At 32.8% G+C, this 20312-nt stretch overlaps 1 protein-coding gene across 1 annotated transcript; it reads left to right on the forward strand.

Moving 5' to 3' along the window:
- The first annotated feature begins 11129 nt into the window (after nucleotides 1-11129).
- On the forward strand, nucleotides 11130-14146 carry LOC111881202 (nuclear transport factor 2). The gene is made up of 9 exons (XM_023877606.3): nucleotides 11130-11454; nucleotides 11574-11708; nucleotides 12142-12448; nucleotides 12532-12875; nucleotides 12962-13127; nucleotides 13212-13333; nucleotides 13416-13481; nucleotides 13589-13670; nucleotides 13871-14146. Exons 1-9 carry the CDS (start codon nucleotides 11416-11418, stop codon nucleotides 13996-13998), a joined length of 1389 nt encoding a protein of 462 aa, XP_023733374.1. The 5' UTR covers nucleotides 11130-11415; the 3' UTR covers nucleotides 13999-14146.
- The last annotated feature ends 6166 nt before the right edge of the window (nucleotides 14147-20312 follow it).

A 20312-nucleotide genomic window follows, 5' to 3' on the forward strand; every position in this document is an offset into this window, starting at 1 on the left:
AGGGAGATTGTGGCACGGCATGGGATGCCAATATCGGTGATCTCGGACAAGGATGTGCGTTTTAATTCCAGATTTTGGAAATATTCCATGACGAGTTGGGCACTCGTCTGCATTTTAGCACTGCCTTTCACCCGCAGACGGATGGTCAGAGCGAGCGGACCATCCAGACTCTGGAGGATATGCTGCGGGCGTGCGTGCTAGACTTCGGTGGTAGCTGGGATACCTATCTTCCCCTGGCCGAGTTCTCCTACAACAACAGCTATCACACGAGTATCGACCGCCCCCCTTCGAGATGTTGTACGGACGGAGGTGCAGGACCCCGATATGCTGGGGTGAAGTTGGCCAGAGGGTCATGGGGAGCACCGAAGTGGTGCTCAAGACGACCGAGAGGATCCAGCAGGTCCAGAGCAGGCTTCAGACTGCTCAGAGTCGGCAGAAAAGTTATGCCGACAAGCGTCGATCCGACTTGGAGTTCCAAGTCGGGGATATGGTTCTCCTGAAGGTGTCGCCTTGGAAAGGCGTCATTCGATTCAGGAAGCGGGGCAAGTTGGGCCCGCGATTCATCGGACCGTTCAGGGTCGTAGCGCGGGTAGGCAAGGTGGCGTATAGGTTGGATCTGCCAGTCGAGCTCAACCAGATCCATAGCACTTTCCATGTTTCTCAGCTGCGAAAGTGCCTAGTGGACAATTCAGCAGTTGTGTCGTTAGAGGACATTCAGGTTGATGACAGCCTGAATTACATTGAGCGCCCAGTCGCAATCCTCGATAGGAAGTCGAAGGATTTGGGGAACAAGAGGGTGGAATTAGTGAAGGTGCAATGGCAGCACCGCAAGGGTTCGGAATGGACATGGGAGCCAGTGGACGAGATGTTGGAGCATTACCCCGAGCTGTTTCAGGATCGAGCAGCAGACTTCAAGGACGAAGTCTAAAATAGGTGGGGGAGATTTGTAGCACCTGGTTCCTGGTACGTAAATCTTATTTGAGTATTTCTCTTCTTTTAGCCTTGGACTCGGCGAGTCATAGGACCGACTCACCGAGTGGATGCGGGACCCGGGACAAGTTTAAGTTGGCGACTCGGCGAGTCCATATCCTGGACTCGGCGAGTCACAGCTGTTGGATGAAACCCTAAGTTTCGGGGGTTTGCACTCAGTGAATCGGAAGCTGAACTCATCTTTGGAGGAACTCGGCGAGTCAATGCCCTGACTCGACGGGTTCAAGGCAATCTCCTTAGATCAAGAACAGACTCGGTGAGTTGTTCATATAACTCGGCGAGTCTCAGCATAAGTGTTCTTCGGATGAAGATGGACTCGACGAGTTGTTCATACAACTTGGCGAGTCTTAGCATAAGTGTTCATCGGATGAAGATGAACTTGACGAGTTGTTCATACAACTCGACGAGTAGGATGAAGGACTTGACTATCAGTTTAGAAGGAGGACTCGACGAGTAGAAACGGGATCCAGGACAATCGTTTGGACAGTGACTCGGCGAGTTGGAAAGCCAACTCGGCGAGTCGGGTCAACTGAAAGTTGACTGACTTTGACTTAGGGCATGGTCAGGGGTAAAATGGTCATCTTACCCAAAGGTCAGTGAGCAGTGTTTGATTGAGTATGTTGTGGGAATTGCAGCCGGAGGATTTCCGGAGCAGCAGCAGCAGCAGTAGGCAGTCAGTTCCCGATCAGATCAGCAGCTACTTCGAGGTGAGTTACCTTCCAGTAGCGGTGGGTCTACGGCCACGATGTCGGCCCACCAGTAGGAGTTATATGTAGATGTTTGTCTCTGTGATATTCATATAGGGATTACTACTACATGTGTTATGTTATGTGCTAGTATGATATGATGCTATGTGCTAGTGACAGTAGGGGGAGATAGTCCCCGAGGTACCCGGTCGGTAGGGCTGAAGGGGTGGTTATACCCAGTCGTGGTAGATAGATTCTGATCTTATGATACTTGTTATGTGGTAGTAGTAGTAGAGGGAAGGAATAGTTTCCCAGTATCCGGTCGAGAGGACCGAAGGGGAAGCCAGCACCCAGATATGCTAGGTAGTATCTGGTCGAGAGGACCGAAGGGGAAGCCAGCACCCAGATATGCTAGGCAATATCCGGTCGAGAGGGCCGAAGGGGTAGGTCGGGCACCCAGATATGCCTGACAATATATGTATGTTATGAGATTATATGGTATGTGGTACGGTGGGGGAACTCACTAAGCTTCGTGCTTACGGTTTACAGTTTTGGTTTCAGGTACCTTCTCAGCTAGGGGAAAGGAGCCGGCGCGGTAGCAGCATGTCACACATACACACTCTCTGGTTTCCGCATTTACGAGCTTCACTGGGATTTGTACTATGATATTTTGATTGGTTGTATGATTTGGATTTTAGACATGGTTCACGTTGTGTTATGGTTGATCAAACAATGTTTCTAGTTATAAATATTTTCTAAAATAATGTTTTAAAACAAAATTTTTGGTCGTGAAAATTGGGTCTTTACATAAAGTCTGCCACACGAGTTTCCTGTAGACCCATAAAATCGAAACGTACTTAATTTTTTCTCATGATAAAAATATATTAATATTTTTTACTAGTAATAATATCATACTTACATTTTTGCTACAAGTATGGTCATTACATGTTATTTTTTACTTTTTTTTAACCAACAAATAAATATATTAATAATAGCGACCCAACAAGATGCTAGTCAGCGAAGGAGTACAAGTAGATAATTAGGAAACAATTACAAACTTATAAAGGGACTTATGCTCCAATCTATCCATTTTAAACCTGCATTATCATTCATATGTTTGAACCATAAGAACGTGGTTGCTTTTATGATATCCGCCACCTTCGTTTCCGGTACTTTGTTGTTTTTTGAATAATCGATCATTCCTTGCTTTCCATATGCCCTAAAAGACATCGTAACAAATTCCCACTAACCTTTTCCTATTTGTCTGACGATTGCCTCGGTTCAAAGCATACTCCAATACCTCCTACACTGTTTGAAAGCTTGCCATTTGAGTATTGCACCACCTAGATATCCATTGTGTAACTGTTTTTGAAAACTGACATTGTACAAGCACACGGTGTGACATCCCCAAAATCACGGCCAGAAAAAGACCGATTTAATTTATGCTTTTAAAATAATTTCAGAGTAATCATTTGATTAAAAGAGTTACAGAATTTGTTCCCAAAACAAAATATGATAAAATAAGATTACCAAAGCATTTCTTAAAGAAATGTATTTTTCATTATATTTAAATACTCGGGATGTCATGTTCCGATAAACAGACCAAAAGCATAAACATTTCAATACAGACCTTACAACAGTTATTTACAACAACAAGTCTATAATCCAAAAATAACTTGACAAGTCATCCAACTTATGCTCTGGCGCCACTACCTGTAATACAATGAAACTGAGTGGGTCGGGCTTGGGAGCCTGGTGAGCATATAGGGCTTTCAACCCACAATAAGTAATTAACTTTATTTTCATTCAACCCACAATAAGTAATTAACTTTACTTTCCTTGGCAACGGGTATTTATTCTTTATTGTTGCCTTATTCAGCTCTCTGTAATCAATGCACATTCTCATGCTCCCGTTTTTCTTCTTTACGAATAACACCGGAGCTCCCCATGGCGATGAACTAGGTCTAATGAAACCCTTGTCCAATAACTCCTGAAGTTGCATCATCAGCTCCTTCATCTCCGTCGGTGCTAATCGATAAGGTGCTTTTGCTATTGGCGTGGTTCCTGGTAACAGGTCTATTATGAACTCCACTTGTCTATCAAGTGGTATCCAGGAAGATCTTCGGGAAATACTTCCGAATAATCACATACCACTGGAATACTCTTCATCACCTTCTTTTCCTTCTTAGCATCAATCACGAATACTAAATATGGTGTACATCCCTTGGTCAAACACTTTCTAGCTTTCATTATGAAAATGATTCCAGAATTTACTCAACGTTTGTCCCCGTACACCATAAATGACTCTTTCCCTGGCAGGTTTACTTTTACTATCTTATTTCTGCATAATATTTCGGCATCATTGGCGCTAAGCCAATCCATTCCCAACATGATGTCGAAACCGTTAAGTTCGATAGACAATAATTCCTCGTGAAACTTATTCCTGTTCAAGTCAATTAATATGTTTTTGATACGATGGCTAACAGGTACAAACTTGCAACTAGCAACTTCGACTAATAAAGCATTATCTAGTCTATCAACAGGCAAAGCTAATTTTCTACCAAATTCATGCGAACTAAATGAGTACTTGGCTCCAGGATCAAACAAATTTTGAGAAGATAATTCATTTACGAGAATGGTACCTGAAGCGACATCAGCTTCATCTTTCGCAGCCTCAAGTGTCATCTGGAAAGCTCTTGCTTTCGACTTTGGTGGAATGTTGGGCTTAGCTACCTCCTTCTTCTTCGGACAATCTTTTAAAATGTGCCCCTCTTCATTACAACCAAAACACATCCTTTTGTTGGATGGACACTCATTGGCAAAATGCCCAAATTTTCCATACTTGTAGTAGGTTACTTCCTCACTACATTTCCCAAAGTGCTTTTTCCTGCACTTCTCACACCATTTCTCTCCGCCTCCTTTTCCTCCAAACTTTTTCGAATCAGACTTCGAAAATTTGCTTTTCTTATTGGAACCTGAAGTTCCTTCAAACTTTATCTTCTCGCCAACTTCAACCTTGATGGCGGTTCTTCCCTTGATCATTTCCTCAACAGACTTGGCAGGCCAAATAGCTGCTTCTAGAGTAGGTGCCTGACGCACTGGCACTGCGTACTCCCATGGGAGTCCTTTTATGTATCGGTCAACCTTTGTCAGCTCATCTGGCACGATGTGCAAAGCAAACTCCATCTTATCTGTGAAAGCATTTGTGTATTCATCAACTGACATGCTCCCCTTTGTCGATGTCAGAAATTTGTTCTCCAACTCCAACAGATTTTGAGCCGAGCAGAACTTACGCTTGAACTACACCATGAACTCTGCCCATGTCAATTGCAGTGGCTCATCAGGGCTTAGGGTCTTTCCCAGAGTGTTCCACCAATAAACAGCTCCACCCCTGAACTGACGTACAACGAACGTAGTTTACAACTTGCCTCTGCAACCACACGTCATGAAGGCTAGCTCCATTTCTGATATCCAATCCATGACTCCGATCGGATCCTCCTTTCCAGTGAAGGTCGATGGTTTGAAAGTTATAAAGTCCTTATAATTGCATCCCATTCCATCATTCTTTCCATTCTGGTTGTTTTGCCTAACTATCGGTGGGTTGGATTGACCAACAGATCTACTGAAGTTTCTACCTTCCGAGTGCCCTTCATTTAACTCGGGCTCTTCCACTTGAATTGACAGTTCTTCACGATTCTGTTGAAGCAACCGCCTAGTCTCTTCCATTTGACGTTCCAACATATTTGAATCATCATTTGTACACCAGCCATTGTTATTGGCTCAGGTGTTGCTGCTACGACAAGTATTTGTTTAATCACTGGTGGTTGATTCTTGTTTTCATCAGCATTTCCAACTCCACTTCTTGTTCTCACCATTTTTGATCTATACATCGAATAAGGTGAAATTAGATCCTCATTCACGATATATATACAAATCATCCTTATCACTCCGAAACGTTTACATGCTAGTTCTAAATTCATAGACGTACGCTTAGAATCCTACACACATAAGGTTTCCAGATCCGGTCGGCAACAGCCCATAGATCCGAACGAATAATATCATATATGGCAAACATATAACATTTAGCACATAAAATCATTTTAGGCAATTTTCCTAAAATAAACTAGTGTTCGTGTCTAAAATATAACAGACACACATCTCAAAATTTCACTTAGCATTCTAAGTTTAAGTCTAGAATCCTACAAATTCCTAGTTCGCTTAAACTAATGCTCTGATACCAACTGTGACATCCCCAAAATCACGGCCAGAAAAAGACCGGTTTAATTTATGCTTTTAAAATAATTTCGGAGTAATCCTTTGATTAAAAGAGTTGTGGAATTTGTTTCCAAAACAAAATATGATAAAATAAGATTTACCAAAGCATCTCTTAAAGAAATGTATTTTTCATTATATTACAATACTCGGGATGTCATGTTTCGATAAACAAACCAAAAGCATAAACATTTCAATACAGACCTTACAACCATTATTTACAACAACAGGTATATAATCCAAAAATAACTTGACAAGTCATCCAACTTATGCTCTGGCGCCATTACCTGTAATACAAAGAAACTGAGTGGGTCAGACTTGGGAGCCTGGTGAGCATATAGGGTTTTCAACCCACAATAAGTAATTAACTTTATTTTCATTAACCAACAATAACCCAATTACCCATTACTGTTATTCTCACTTTATGTCCCTAAAACAACTAACACAAGGGACCTATTCTAAGAATATTTCATCGGGGCGACAACACATGCGTTCGGGGGTTTCCCAACAATATATGTCAAATAAGGCAACCATGAGGGGGATGGAGTACAACGAATGAACACCCAAGTTCATTAACACCTACAGGTGGCGAGCCTGCTAGCGTTCCACAAGACTATCTAGAAAAGTCTGTGATTGTCATTTAAACTCTGCTAGATGACTGAATCAAAACATCGACGCCTCTCATCTTTTTATCACAAGACAACGATCTATCCATGTTCTACCCTTCATTTTAGTAGATAAAATATATATTTTTATACATAATTTAAAACTTGTATAGTATGTTCATTCAAATCACATGCTAGATAAAAGATGAGACACATAAACATAACACGTATTTCATAGAGAATAAATCATATCTATGAGATTAGAAGATAACATCGATACACTCACATAACATATATACTTAGTACGTTAAATCGATACTTGTATAAAATCGTGCATCTGAAAGAGATTATGTACCCCCTCCAAATCAACACCAATATATAAACACATAACACACATTTCATAGTAAATACTTCGTATTTATGTATTAAAAGAAATTAACTACACACTCACTTGATCAGAAGATGATCAGACAACACTACGGCTTGCAGAAGTAGTATTCTTCGACGTTCTTTATATCTCCGGAATCCTTGTTTCGACCACTACAACTTTATGTAAAGATATCGGACTTATCTCACACTTTAATTTTGACGCTTATTTTTGTAGTTTATTAATTATATATTTATAATTAAGTAATAAGCACACAAATACACATAATTCACATAATACTCAAATATTTCATCATTAATACTTTAAAAAGAGTTACAAAGGTTAACCTAGACTATTACATCAACAATAATGCCTAGCCTGGAAACGCGGTCGTTACACATGGTCACTTGTTTCTGCATATGATTCACATTGCTATTACTATTACAAACATGTAAGTGGTTAACGAATTGGAAATATGTTGCTAATAATTACTACATCAATTCCAAATTAATTGTCCACATTTGATTTTTGAAGTATTTAGTCTTGAACTTTGACATTAAATATTTTTGTTTTTGATAGATAACACTTGATGGAAAATATATCCATGGATTATATTTTAAATGTATTTTCAATGTTATAAGTTTCATCAAGTAATATATAACATTGATAAAAATATTTAAGGTCAAAGTCAAAGAAAAAATACTTTAAAAATAAAAAAATGGACAATTAACTTGGGACGAATGGAATTAAAAAATATAAGCATGTCGTTATTATTGATAAAAGGTAAAAATATTGTTCGACTGATGTATATTGTATATACTATTAATTGTTAAAAAGTTGGTGAACAAGAACCTTTTGGGATTTTGATTTGTGCCACAGATTTCTCTAGGTTTTAAACATTTGACACAAATTTTTTTAAATGTTACACTTACCTCTCTTATTATCTTCCACTGCCTTGCGTCGTCTTTATGTTTCCACCGCCTTGCCTTGCCAATCAGATGCAAGAAACCCTTCTCCAACCTTCTTCTACCTTCCTTGCGTCTCTTTAGAACCGATTGAGCACCACATCACCACCGTCCGCTTCCGTTTGTTACGTTTTCCTCTTCTATGTTTTCTCATCTGGTCACCATCGCCTCCCCATCCTATTTACCTTACACCGCTTAAAAAAAGGCTGCTTAGAACAACCCTAATGGAGCTGTCAGTCGACTGTTTTTTTGTGATGATTTCTGCAACGAAGCAACAACACTCTGCTTCATGTATGCATCGCTTACTTCCTCCTCCACTTTCTCTCTTCAATATCGGCGCCAACGGAAGAACTCACTTCAAAGCTTTGCCTTTTCGCTTCTCCGCTGCTCTGTGCTTTGCGTACAAATTACAGGCCATACATGTTTGGATGTGGCCTTGAACTTTTTGGCATTAAGTTCAATTGAGTTTCCTATGATTTATCTTCTTCTTCCCCAATTTTAACAGATTATAATATAAAATATTCACTGGCTACCAGGATACAACAATAGCAATAATAGAACAGGTCCACGATGAGCCTGCCATGAAAGACACTCTTTAAAAGGAATCTCGATTTCATTGAGAAGGTTGATACTACTATCACATAGGATGCATCTCCAAAACTACCAGGTAAGCTTCTTCTCCAAAGATTAATTAAGTAACTTGCTTTCATTTTATGGAATAGTTCTTATGTTTGTTTTGTTGATTATATCATATTCGAAGTTATGTTGCTAAGCTATGTCATACATATGTTCGATAAAATGTCCAAGTGAGCCAAAGTACATTGTTTTTGTTCTTCTCAACTGACTCCACTCAACTTAAAATAGAATGTCATGAGTAGCTTTTCATTGTTGCAAATTACATGATCAGTATGTGATAATGAAAAGTTATTTAGTGACTTTTTTATTTTATTTTATTCAGTTTAGAAAAAATATGCCTTTTATTAATAATTTATTAATAATAATGGGATTTTCAAGAGGGTATTGGAGCTCCAATATTTCTTTTAACTTTAACAAAAGCAAATCGAATCATAGTAGTTGATCCAGTTTGAAATCCAAGGTTGACTTTTTTTTTTATACTTAATTTGTAACAAATCTTTTTTTATTATTACTAAATTATAAATATAAATATTCTGAAACAAAATATTTTTTATAGTACTGATAATCAAAGTGTATATGTTGTTTAAAATTTTAAATAAAATTTTTTATTAAATATAATTAAGATAAACAATTTTTTTATAGCAACGTGCATGTTTCTCTATAAAATATTGGATTTAGGTTCAATTTATAGTTGCTCAATCATGCTTCGATTAGAGTTTTTATTTATTTATTTATTATCATATAAACAACAAGAAATAATCATATATATGCTAAGCATTTTAAACCATTTATACATATGAATGCAAATTTTCTTGCTTTCTGTTCTTTGCAGGTTTCATACATATTTATACAACATGTACCGAGAATATCAACTTCTTTCTGTAACAGTCGGGTGGCTAGCTATTACTTTGTTGAGGCACATAATGCTTTGTTCATTTTATTGAACAAAACTCCAATTTGACTGTTTTTTTTAATGGACGACTCATCTAAACCCTTCGTTTATATGTTGTGCTTGTGTGATCATCAAACTCCTGATTGACTATGTTCATCGATGCCTTTTCTACTTGGTTGAAGATGAGGTATAATAAATCGGATAATAAATCGAAGGAGGCATCAATTAATTTATATTTGGTTTTGTTTTTGTAACGTAAAGTTTGCAGTTTGGTCTTCATCTTCCGCAAGGTAAAACCAATCAAAATTTATATTTATCATGCTTAGATTGCTCAATTTTATTTATTTTTGGTTTATCAGGTATGCATTGTTTCGTGAAGGTTGAGTTAAAGAGAATTAAAAATAATTTGAGTCGTGCTCCCCTATTTTCATCAATATGTTGAAGTTTATTGAGGGCTTTGTTGATGTGGACACTGATGCTACCTTTGTTTATCAATCTATCTCTTTAGGTTAATGCTTCTCTAATATGGATTGAATAAGGTGGACACAATCTATGTTACTCTTTAGAAACCGTAGAGCCACCAATATGTTAAAGTGATGGTAAGTAGATAACTTTATATTTTCCAAAATTTCCAACCAAATGCTCATGTCTTCTGATGGGAAAATATCAGAACAGATTGAACAAAGGTTGAAAAGGTCTTGCATTTGCAAGTTATTTATAATTGGTAAACCTCCGTTCCTATTTAAGTTATAATAAATAATATAATACTTTATGATTGTTTTTTTTATAAAGAATACAAGTTGAAGTTAATCAATTAGTGTTTTGGAAAAGTGAACAAAGATGAAAAACCTAAGCAATTCCTTATAATGAGAGTAGGACAAATGGAAGTGGAACCAATCCCACAACAAGTAGTTTTTTTGTTTTATTGTTACTTTTGCTGTTTAATAGTTAATTACGAATTACAATACATTTTAACTTACTAATTTAATTAGTTTATATATATTATTTAAATCATTATCCCCTCCAATTTATCTAATTTTTTTCTATTTTTTTAAGAAAAAGATTATGTCTTTTTAAGTAAAATTTTTGACTTTTTTCAACCAATTCAACCATGGAATGGAATCTTAGATTCCTATTCCATCAAAATTTGAGAACCAAACGCAGTTGTGGAACACAAATGAGATCCTTCCACCAATAAAGAGTAAAATTTTTATTACTTTTAGTTTATCTTGATGGTCGGTTCTAATATTTTGAATATGCATTGTTTTTTTTGTAGATATTGTTTCTTATGGTCGTGACTTGCAACAAATGGTAAATCATTTCAAAACTTTTTTACTTTTTTGGTTCTTTTCTAGGGTAAAATACACTAAATAGCAACATACTTTCAATGATTTGTTTGTCATATGAAGACCTCTTCTGTATATGTAATATGAATTGATTAATATTATACTATGTTAATGATAAAAGGTAAAAATATTGCTCGACTCATGTAGTGTTATTGTTTGAGTACAAATTCAGTTTGAGGACAGTTTAGATTTTCTCTAGACACTGAGTACTAAAACTGACAAAAGTTTAAAGTTTACGGTCCAAGTAGAAATATTCCCACAACACCATCATCATTAGAGTAATCCCCATCGTCGATTACCGTGATTAGCCATTCAATCCAACGGTTCTAATACAATAAAACCCTTCCAAATTCCCAAACATAAGTTTTCAAAATCCCCTCTCTTCCTCCATAGATCTCATCTTCTCTCTGAACCCCCCACACTCGATACTCACGACGACAGCATCGCAATCTCTATTCAGATTTCCCTTTTTCTATCTCATCCCAACCACGGGCTTGCCCTCTTCAGTACCAATTTACACATCCAATTAAGTGTAATTTGTGATCCTAGATGCTCGATTTCACACTTATATACTTGTTCTCCGTGAAACCCTAGATTTCGTTGCTATTCGTGGGTTTTAGGGTTTTAAAGAATCGGGGTTTTGAACGGTTTGTGAAATGGCGAGTCCGTACTCATCCTCTGTTACCGCTTCCCAGGTCTTTATTTGTTTTGTGCTCATTCAAAAATGAAAACAATCGATAGCGATATAGTTTGATTTGTTTGTGTTTCATTGATCTGTGGTTGTGATGAATTTTTTCCTTGTTGATTTCTTTAGGTTGGTTCATACTTTGTTCAGCAGTACTATCAGGTGCTTCAACAACAACCAGAATTTGTTCATCAGTTTTACACCGATTCCAGTACCATGATTCGGGTTGATGGCGAATCCACTGAGACCGCATCAGCTATATTCGTGAGTCTCTTCGATCTAACTATAGATATAACTAGAATTTTTGTAAACTCGAACCAATTTGCTCCCATTTGTCTGTGACTTCGCGTTTTGTGAGTGGTCGGATGTTTTTTGATGTGATCATGCGATTTGTTTTTACGCATGCGGGCTAATGTGAATTGAAATCACACTATTTTATTCTGTGCATGTATTTTCTATACTGAAGGGTTGAAGGGTGGATAGTCCTAACTCCTAAAAAGGCTCAGTAATGATTTTACATATCCAAATTGAATCGTTTGGCTCAATTAATCTGTGTTTTAAACTGATTATTTAAAGTTGAAGTTTCAGTAATCATTTGAGTGGTCTGGTATTCATGATTATGAATTTTGCATTCAGATAATTTAGAGTCAAGATAATGGGTAACAAGTTTCTAACGAAGTGACTGTCTTTCATGCAGCAAATTCATACACTTATTCAGTCATTACTTTTTAGTGGGATTGAAATCAAGACCATAAATGCTGTTCAATCATGGAATGAAGGGATCATTGTGGTTGTTTCTGGCTCAGTCAAATCAAAGTACTTTAGTGGATGGAGGAAATTTGTTCAGACATTTTTTCTTGCTCCCCAGGAAAAAGGTTACTTTGTCTTGAATGACATCTTCCACTTTGCAAGTGAGGAGGTTATCAATCATCTTCCTCCACCCATGGCTGCTACACACAATGATGATTTCCAACCAATAAGTTCAACTTCTCCCGAGTTATTAGGTATTATTTAAACCTGATAATAATTAGTTGATTAATTAAACAAGTGAAATTGCATTTTAATGATCTTAGACTTATAATTCCAGTTGCTGAAGATGTGTTGGAGGTTGAAACAAGGGATAACTTCAATTCCTTACACTTAGAAGGTGAAGATGAAGGTGATTACTATACATCCCAAGAACACCAACACCAAAACCAAAACCAACATCAACAGCAAGAATATGATGACAATGAAGACTATGAGGATGAACCACAAGTGGAAGATCAAATTCATAACCATGTGGACTATGTGCAAGAACCATTGCATCATGATACAGTGGAATATGTTCAAGAACCATTGCATCAGGACAAGGTGGAATATGTTCAAGAACAAATTCCTGCTGTTGAAAAACCTGCTCCTGAACCTGTGAAATTTACTTATGCCTCCATAGTAAGTAATTATTGTATAGTTTTATTGTTTACAGTTGATATAATGTCTGCTCATTGAATTTTGTAAATGTACTTTTTTTTTTACAGTTGCAATCGAAGGGGAAACCTGTGTCATCGGTTCCTGTTCAGGCACCTGTGGTTAAGAGTGTTGCGCCTGTAACCGAGTGGAATCAGCAGCAGCCTGAACCAGTTGCTTCGTTTGTTTCCGAAACTACCCCTCATGTTGCAGAGGAATCTTTATCTAATGAAGAAGGTGAATACATTTTCTCTTTTTGTTTCTTTTGGATTTCTGTTGTGCAACCTTGTTTAAGTATATGTATTTTTTTTTATTATTTAGGGGAATCAAAGTCTGTTTATGTGAGGAACTTGCCCACGTCTGTTACCAGTCTTGAAATTTTTCAAGAATTCAAGAATTTTGGAAGAATCAAGCAAGATGGTGTGTTCTTAAAGAATCGAAAGGTAGTAATCCTTATTTTCTTTATTATATATTTTAGCTACCAAATGTTTTTTTTAGTATAGAATCTAACTTGTGCATTTACAGGATGTTGGTATTTGCTTTGCCTTTGTTGAGTTTGAGGATGTTGTTGGTGTTCAGAAGGCCATTGAGGTTTGAGCTTGACATGTTTTACCTCCACTTTTTTTTTTCCCTCTCGTATTTAGATACCCAAAATACCCTTCTAAACTTGATCTGTTGTTATGTTTTTCAAATTTCAGGCATCCCCGATACAGCTAGCTGGAAGGCAAGTGTACATTGAAGAGAGGAGAACAAACAGCAGCAACGGTTCTCGTGGGGGAAGTAAGTTGTTATGCCTAATCATTTCTAACAATTGGAAAAAAATAAGTTGTATTTGTAGAACTTGTGGAAAAAACGTAACCTCATAAGGGTATCTCAAACAATCTTTTCAAGAATTGATCTTTCAACTAAAATGTTAACAGCAAGTATATAGTTTGAAAAGTGAAATTGAGTTTGTTTTGAAAAATGTTGTTTGAGCACAGGAGGAGGAGGAGGAGTAGGAGGAAGAGGAGGGGGGAGAGGCAGAGGAAGCTACAATGATGCATCAAGAGGAGGAGGAGGACGTTATGGTGCTGCTCCTTCTAATGGAAGGGGCAATGGCTTCCGTTGATGACTTGATTCTATTCTACTACTTCTAGTCTTGTTTTTTGAAACACACTTTTATTTCTTTGATTCTCAATTTTGTATGCTCTCTTCTCTCTGCACTCTGCGAATCTTCCTGATATGCATATTTTGAGAATTTTGCCTTTTTTTCTCAATCCCTCCGTTATGCAAAAATATGTGCTTGTGAATTTCATGGGTTCGAGTCATTATGATTTGAAAGCAACCGACTGTTTTGAATAATCACATCTGGTGCCTGTGAATTGTATTTTTAATTTTTATTGGTTGTTTGTGTTTTTTTTTTTTTTTTTTTTCTAGAACTTCTTATACGTATTATTATTCAATGTGATAGGTATTTAAAATATTGAAAAAAGTTAACGTGATAAAAATACGGTCGCGTTTTGAGATAGTAGCAAAGGTTTTATTATATTAGGTTAGGGAAGGGGGTCTATAACTATAACTAACGGGACAAATTTGGTATGTAGTTTTGTTGTAATTGATGTAGAATTTAATATCTGCTTTTTTTGCTGATTTGGTTTTCTTTGCTTGCATTCTTCCTATTTTAATCAAGTATCAAAGAGAGAAATTGTGATTTTTTTACAGATTTTTATCTTGCATCGATTTTCTGACTAGTACTAGAACTTTGTTCTATTTACACAAGTCCTAGCACTATCCTTACAAATCAGCTTTTAAAACGTCGCACTTTCAAAACATACCATTCTTTCTAGCAATTTAACATAAAGCGTCGTTAACTAAAATCACTTACCTTTAGAATAATCGTCCTAAAAAAGCCATTATTAAGGTTGAAAAAACTATAAGATTATAAAATGCCTAATAAAAAAAGTTATTAAAGATAGCTTCCTTGTGTCTGCCTAGATTCCAACTGGCTTTTACTTTTATGAACTCTTTTTCCGTTCAAAAAAATAAAGAAATATAAACATTTCAATGACAGGTAAGGAATTGAAGTGTGGTTGACATGAATGGAATGTAATTCAATAATAAAAAAATCATATTTTTTATTAAATTTTCACCTAAATTCAGAGTTTTCATTTTTAATTTTTTTCGATATATATATATATATATATATATATATATATATATATATATATATATATATATATATATATATATATATATATATATATATACTATCTTATTAAAGAAATCTCATTATTTCTAAAAATAGATTGAATATAATAATTTTATTTTTTTAAGACGTTCAAATCATTAAGCTAATAGTACAAGTAGTCATCAATAAAATAATATTAAATTTTAACATGTGTTTTGAATCCTTATATTTCTCAACAAATTCTATCTCTTTCCCTGAATTTCAGATAATTCAAAATTTGAAACCATTAGAAAATACATGTTGATTCAAATATCCCACCTGCAGATGGCTCTTTCTTAACAGGTTTTTATTTTAATCCTTACTTGTAATTGATTTCATCATTTTTAACTTTTTGTATTTTTATCTTATAAATATATTGGGTGAAGGCTTTATTATATCAGGTTTGTTCCTAAATTTTTTTTATTATGTTTCTTTAATGTGTTGGCTTTGCAGGTTCAAAGAACTCAACCAAGAGGGCCAGTTAGAGCATTGTATTATCATTAGTTTGTATATTTTGGCATCTTACTTTTGCAATAAAGAACGGTTAAACACAAGATTTGACATGATTAAGGTAGTTTGTATATTTTTCATCTTGTTTAGTCTAAAAATGAAACATTTTTCATCATTGGTCTTTATACCATCAAGTTTCATCACACCCCCTTAATATGGTATGATAATGCTCTTGAAAAATAGATGTCCTTTAATATTCATTTCTCGAAGTGAACGCAAAATGGTTTTAACTCTAAAGAGATCAAATTATTCGCCGTCCGCCACTTTGCGCGGGTAGACGGCTAGTGTATATATATATATATATATATATATATATATATATATATATATATATATATATATATATATATATATATATATATATATATAATGGCATTATGACCTTAATGTCTTAAAGTTAAAACAAGAAAAAAAAAGAAAGAAAGAACGGAATTTAATTCATTCCATCCATATGGAGGAATGTCTTTTCATATGAAATTAAATTTAGTTTATTTGACAACCAAATACATATTCTAATCAAACGAGCCATTATATACACGTCTTATTTTGGTATATAGTTGAAGTCCATCTTTCTCTTTTATTCGGCTCTTTTTATTTAAGTCCACTTTTGGTTGATAATTAGAAATATTATTGATCACTATTATAGATACAAGTTTTTTATTCCCTTTTACCGGCTATATGATTTCATTCAGATCAAGAGCCACAACTAAAATCCACGCCGAGGCTATCGAATCCTTTGATTGGTGATGAATGGAAGATTTACACGTCTGGAAAGAAACTTGTTGGTTTTCTAAAATATCCGCTCCATTTCTAGGACAATATCTCTTAGATGCAAAAGCAATGTTGGTATAGCACTAAAACTCTATCAATCCCTTGATTTATATGACCTCAAGTAATATTGGTTTATGATTGTTTTCTACTGACAAATGTAATTGTTTTTTTTTTTTTTTTTTTTTTTTTTTTTTAAATTTATTAATGTCTCAGCTTCTTTGGTTAATGCAAACAAGTTCATGATTATGGTTCCAATGGATTCAATCAAATGCCTCTTTAAACATGTTAACAGGGTGGATGAGGGGTTCACCTTCTAAACGTGCGGTTAATTCAAAACCTCTTTAGTATAAATTGAATTACTTGTTTATTATCATTTTGTTTGTATTTATTTTAAAAAATATTAAATGTTTATCGAGTCTCACACTTAGTATAACTAATATTTTTGAAAAAGCAAATTTTCAATATCTTGAAAAATTGAATAAATGTTTTTTATATTAAATGTAATCAAGGAAAAGTTGAATAAATGTTTTTTATGTTAAATGTAATCAACAAATCATTATCATTATCATCATTATCATTTCATTATCATACATACTTATAAAGCTAGTATTTTTCCTTGAACCTCATGCATTTGAAACCCCCATAAAAATTTGCAAACACCTCATACATTTGAAACCTCCTATTTTAATGAATATCACTCAAAAGTCTCTTAATAATGATTAAAAATTCAAAGGTTTTATAACTTATATAATATATTTAATAAACAATTAATGGATACTCTACTATAAAAAGGTCAATTTTTTTGAGTAGAGACACAAATACAATTCACATACAAAACTAGGTGAATGCCCGCGCGTTGCGCAGAAACACCTATATAGTTGAAGTCTTTACAAATATATGATTTTTTAAATATAACAATAACGTTGTTGTTAAATTTTATATAATAATTTATATATACTAAATTGATATAATATATTGATTATTTTGAATTATATAATAATATATACATTTATTATAACTTCTTAATCTCAATCGTTTGAATGACTTCTACCCGCGAGTTACACATGAATAAAATTAAATATAATATATGATTTGATGTTATTTATAGTTATTTTTATTGTTAATTAAATTTTTAAAATTTATTTGCTTAATGTTTTAATTTCTATCATTATAATTATTTAAAACATCAAACATTGTTTTTTTTATTTTAAAGCTAACAATATAATCATTTATATAGAGTTGTTTTTAACTATTGTTTTGTAAGTTATTTTAAGCTACTTATTTGGAAACTTTTAACGATTATAAAAATATATTTAAGAAATATTTTGAAATTACAATTTAGTTTTTGCTTTTATCACTACAATTTATCACTTTAACTATTTATAAAATATTCTTTAGTTTTTTAAATGGAACTGTAATTTATATTTGAGTTGACATTGTAATACACATAAATATCTATATAGTTGAAGTCATTACAAATATATATTTTTTAAAATATAACACTAACGTTGTTGTTAAATTTGATATAATAATTCATATATTAATTTGATATAATATATTGACTATTTTGAATTATATGATAATATATAAATCTATTATAACGTCATAATCTCAATCGTTTGAATGACTTCTACTCGCACGTTACACATCAATAAAATTAAATATTATATATGGTTTAATATTATTTATAGTTGTTGTTTTTAACTAATTTTTTAAAGTATATTTGTTTAATGTTTTAATTTCTATCATTATAATTATTTAAAACATCAAACATTATTTTTTGATTTTAAAGGTAACAATATAATAATTTATATAGAATTATTTTTAACTATTGTTATTATAAGTTATTTTAAGCTACTTACTTGAAAAATTTTAACGATTATATAAATATATTTAGGAAATATTTTAGTTAAACTGATATTACAATTTAGTTTTTGCATTTATCACTATAATTTATCACTTTTAACTATTTACAAAATATTATTTGTTTTTTTTAGTGGAACTGAAATTTATATTTAAGTTGACACTGTAATGTTATATTTAAATTAACAATTTAAGTATTTTGTCCAAACTGTTCAAAAATTGTCGTTTTAAACTGATAATGGTTTACATGCAACAACATTTTAAATCTAATAAATTAAGTATAATATGTTAAAATTTAAAGACATAACTTTATAAATAGAAGTAAATATATTATTTTAAAATTGAAATTTAGTCTATTTATGATTACACTTTAGGTTTGATATTTATTTAACCTTATTAACCAATTTACAATCATTATTAGAAAGACACTACAATTTATCACTTTTAATTATTTATAAAATAATCTTTGGATTGTTGAAGTTAAATAAACTTTATATTTAAGTTGAGCCTATAATGTTATACTTTAATTAATAATTTAAGTATTTTATACAAATTGTTCAAAAATTATACCTTTAAAATGATAATGGTTTACATTCAACAATATATTAAAACTAAAAAATTAAGTATAATATGTTAAAAGTTAAAAAACATAATTTTATAAGTAGAATTATATATATTATTTTAATATTGAAATTTAGTTTATATATGAATACACTTTAGATCTGATATTTATTTAACCTAATTACCAAATTATAATTATTATTATAAAGATATTGAAAAGTCATAGGAGTTTCAAATGAATGTGATGAAAGGAAAAAAGAATGGGGGTTTCAAATGCATGAGATTCAAGAAAAAATGTTAGCTTTATAAGTATGTATGATTCATAAAGAAAACAAGTTTAAAGTTTTTTGTGTTGGTTTGAGTGCTCTGAACAATTTTTCGAGCCATGTTATTATGTTGAAGTTTTTAATTTGTAAGTTTGTTATATACTAATTCTTTTTTGTATTTTCTTGATTTAAGTATTGTTTTAAGAATATCATCGTATGTTGTGGTTGAATTTTTAATGTAAATTAGATTAGATTAATATTATCGATCATATGTTAGGGAAGGTGATATATATATATATATATATATATTATTTAATTAACTATTGTATTCATGTTTGTATGTTCATGTTGCTTCAAAACAATAATTAATTAAAAATCATGGATATGTCATATTATCAATATTATTCATGTAAGCCTTTTTTAAAATGAAAAATGTCTATCTTAACACTTTATATTTTAGTATATGTTTAACATTTTAATTATAATAATAAGTGATTTTTAAATGTTTCTTTCACTTATTAATAATAACAAGTGGTTTTCAAATTAATAAGCAATAATTATAAATAATAAAATCAAATTACATGGATATCTTATCACTTTATTATTTAGTGTATGTTTCACATTTTAATAATAATATTAAGTGTTTCTTAAAAGTCTTCTTTAACTTATTATTAATAATAAATGGTTTCAAACTAATGAATAGCAATTTTAAATGGTAATAACATCAAATTATAAATTACATTTAGCTATAAATAAATTGTATTTTAAATGAACATCATTATTGAAATTAGAAACTGATCGCATAAGTAAAAATATAATTAATCAATAATAATAATTGTTAAAAATAATACTAAATAGATAATTATATTTAATTCTATTAATGAGTAATGTGGGTTGATTTCAATGAATATTAATGTTCAAAATAATAGAGATTATATATATATATATATATATATATATATATATATATATAAATTAGTGTAAAGATATTATCTCAAAGTTAATGTCAATAACATAACCATTTGAAACATATATTTTTCAATATTTTAACAATATATTTTTAATCTTCACTGTGAAACGCGTGGGAATTCGTCTAGTATACTTATAAAGCTAGCATTTTTCCTTTCACCACATTCATTTGAAACTCCCATTCATTTTTCCTTTCACCACATTCATTTGAAATTCTCATGACTTTTCAATTTCTTTCTAATAATGATTATAAGTTGGTTAATAAGGTTAAATAAT

Source organism: Lactuca sativa, chromosome 9 (assembly GCF_002870075.4).
Source record: "Lactuca sativa cultivar Salinas chromosome 9, Lsat_Salinas_v11, whole genome shotgun sequence".
NCBI classification, from domain to species: Eukaryota; Viridiplantae; Streptophyta; class Magnoliopsida; order Asterales; family Asteraceae; genus Lactuca; species Lactuca sativa.

Bases quoted from the DNA above. Each gene is read 5' to 3' on its own strand.
- LOC111881202 (XM_023877606.3), top strand. From the start codon at position 11,416: ATGGCGAGTCCGTACTCATCCTCTGTTACCGCTTCCCAG. The intron at 11,455-11,573 runs GTCTTTATTTGT...TGATTTCTTTAG, and splicing joins CCTCTGTTACCGCTTCCCAG to GTTGGTTCATACTTTGTTCA. The intron at 12,876-12,961 runs GTAAGTAATTAT...TTTTTTTTACAG, and splicing joins AATTTACTTATGCCTCCATA to TTGCAATCGAAGGGGAAACC.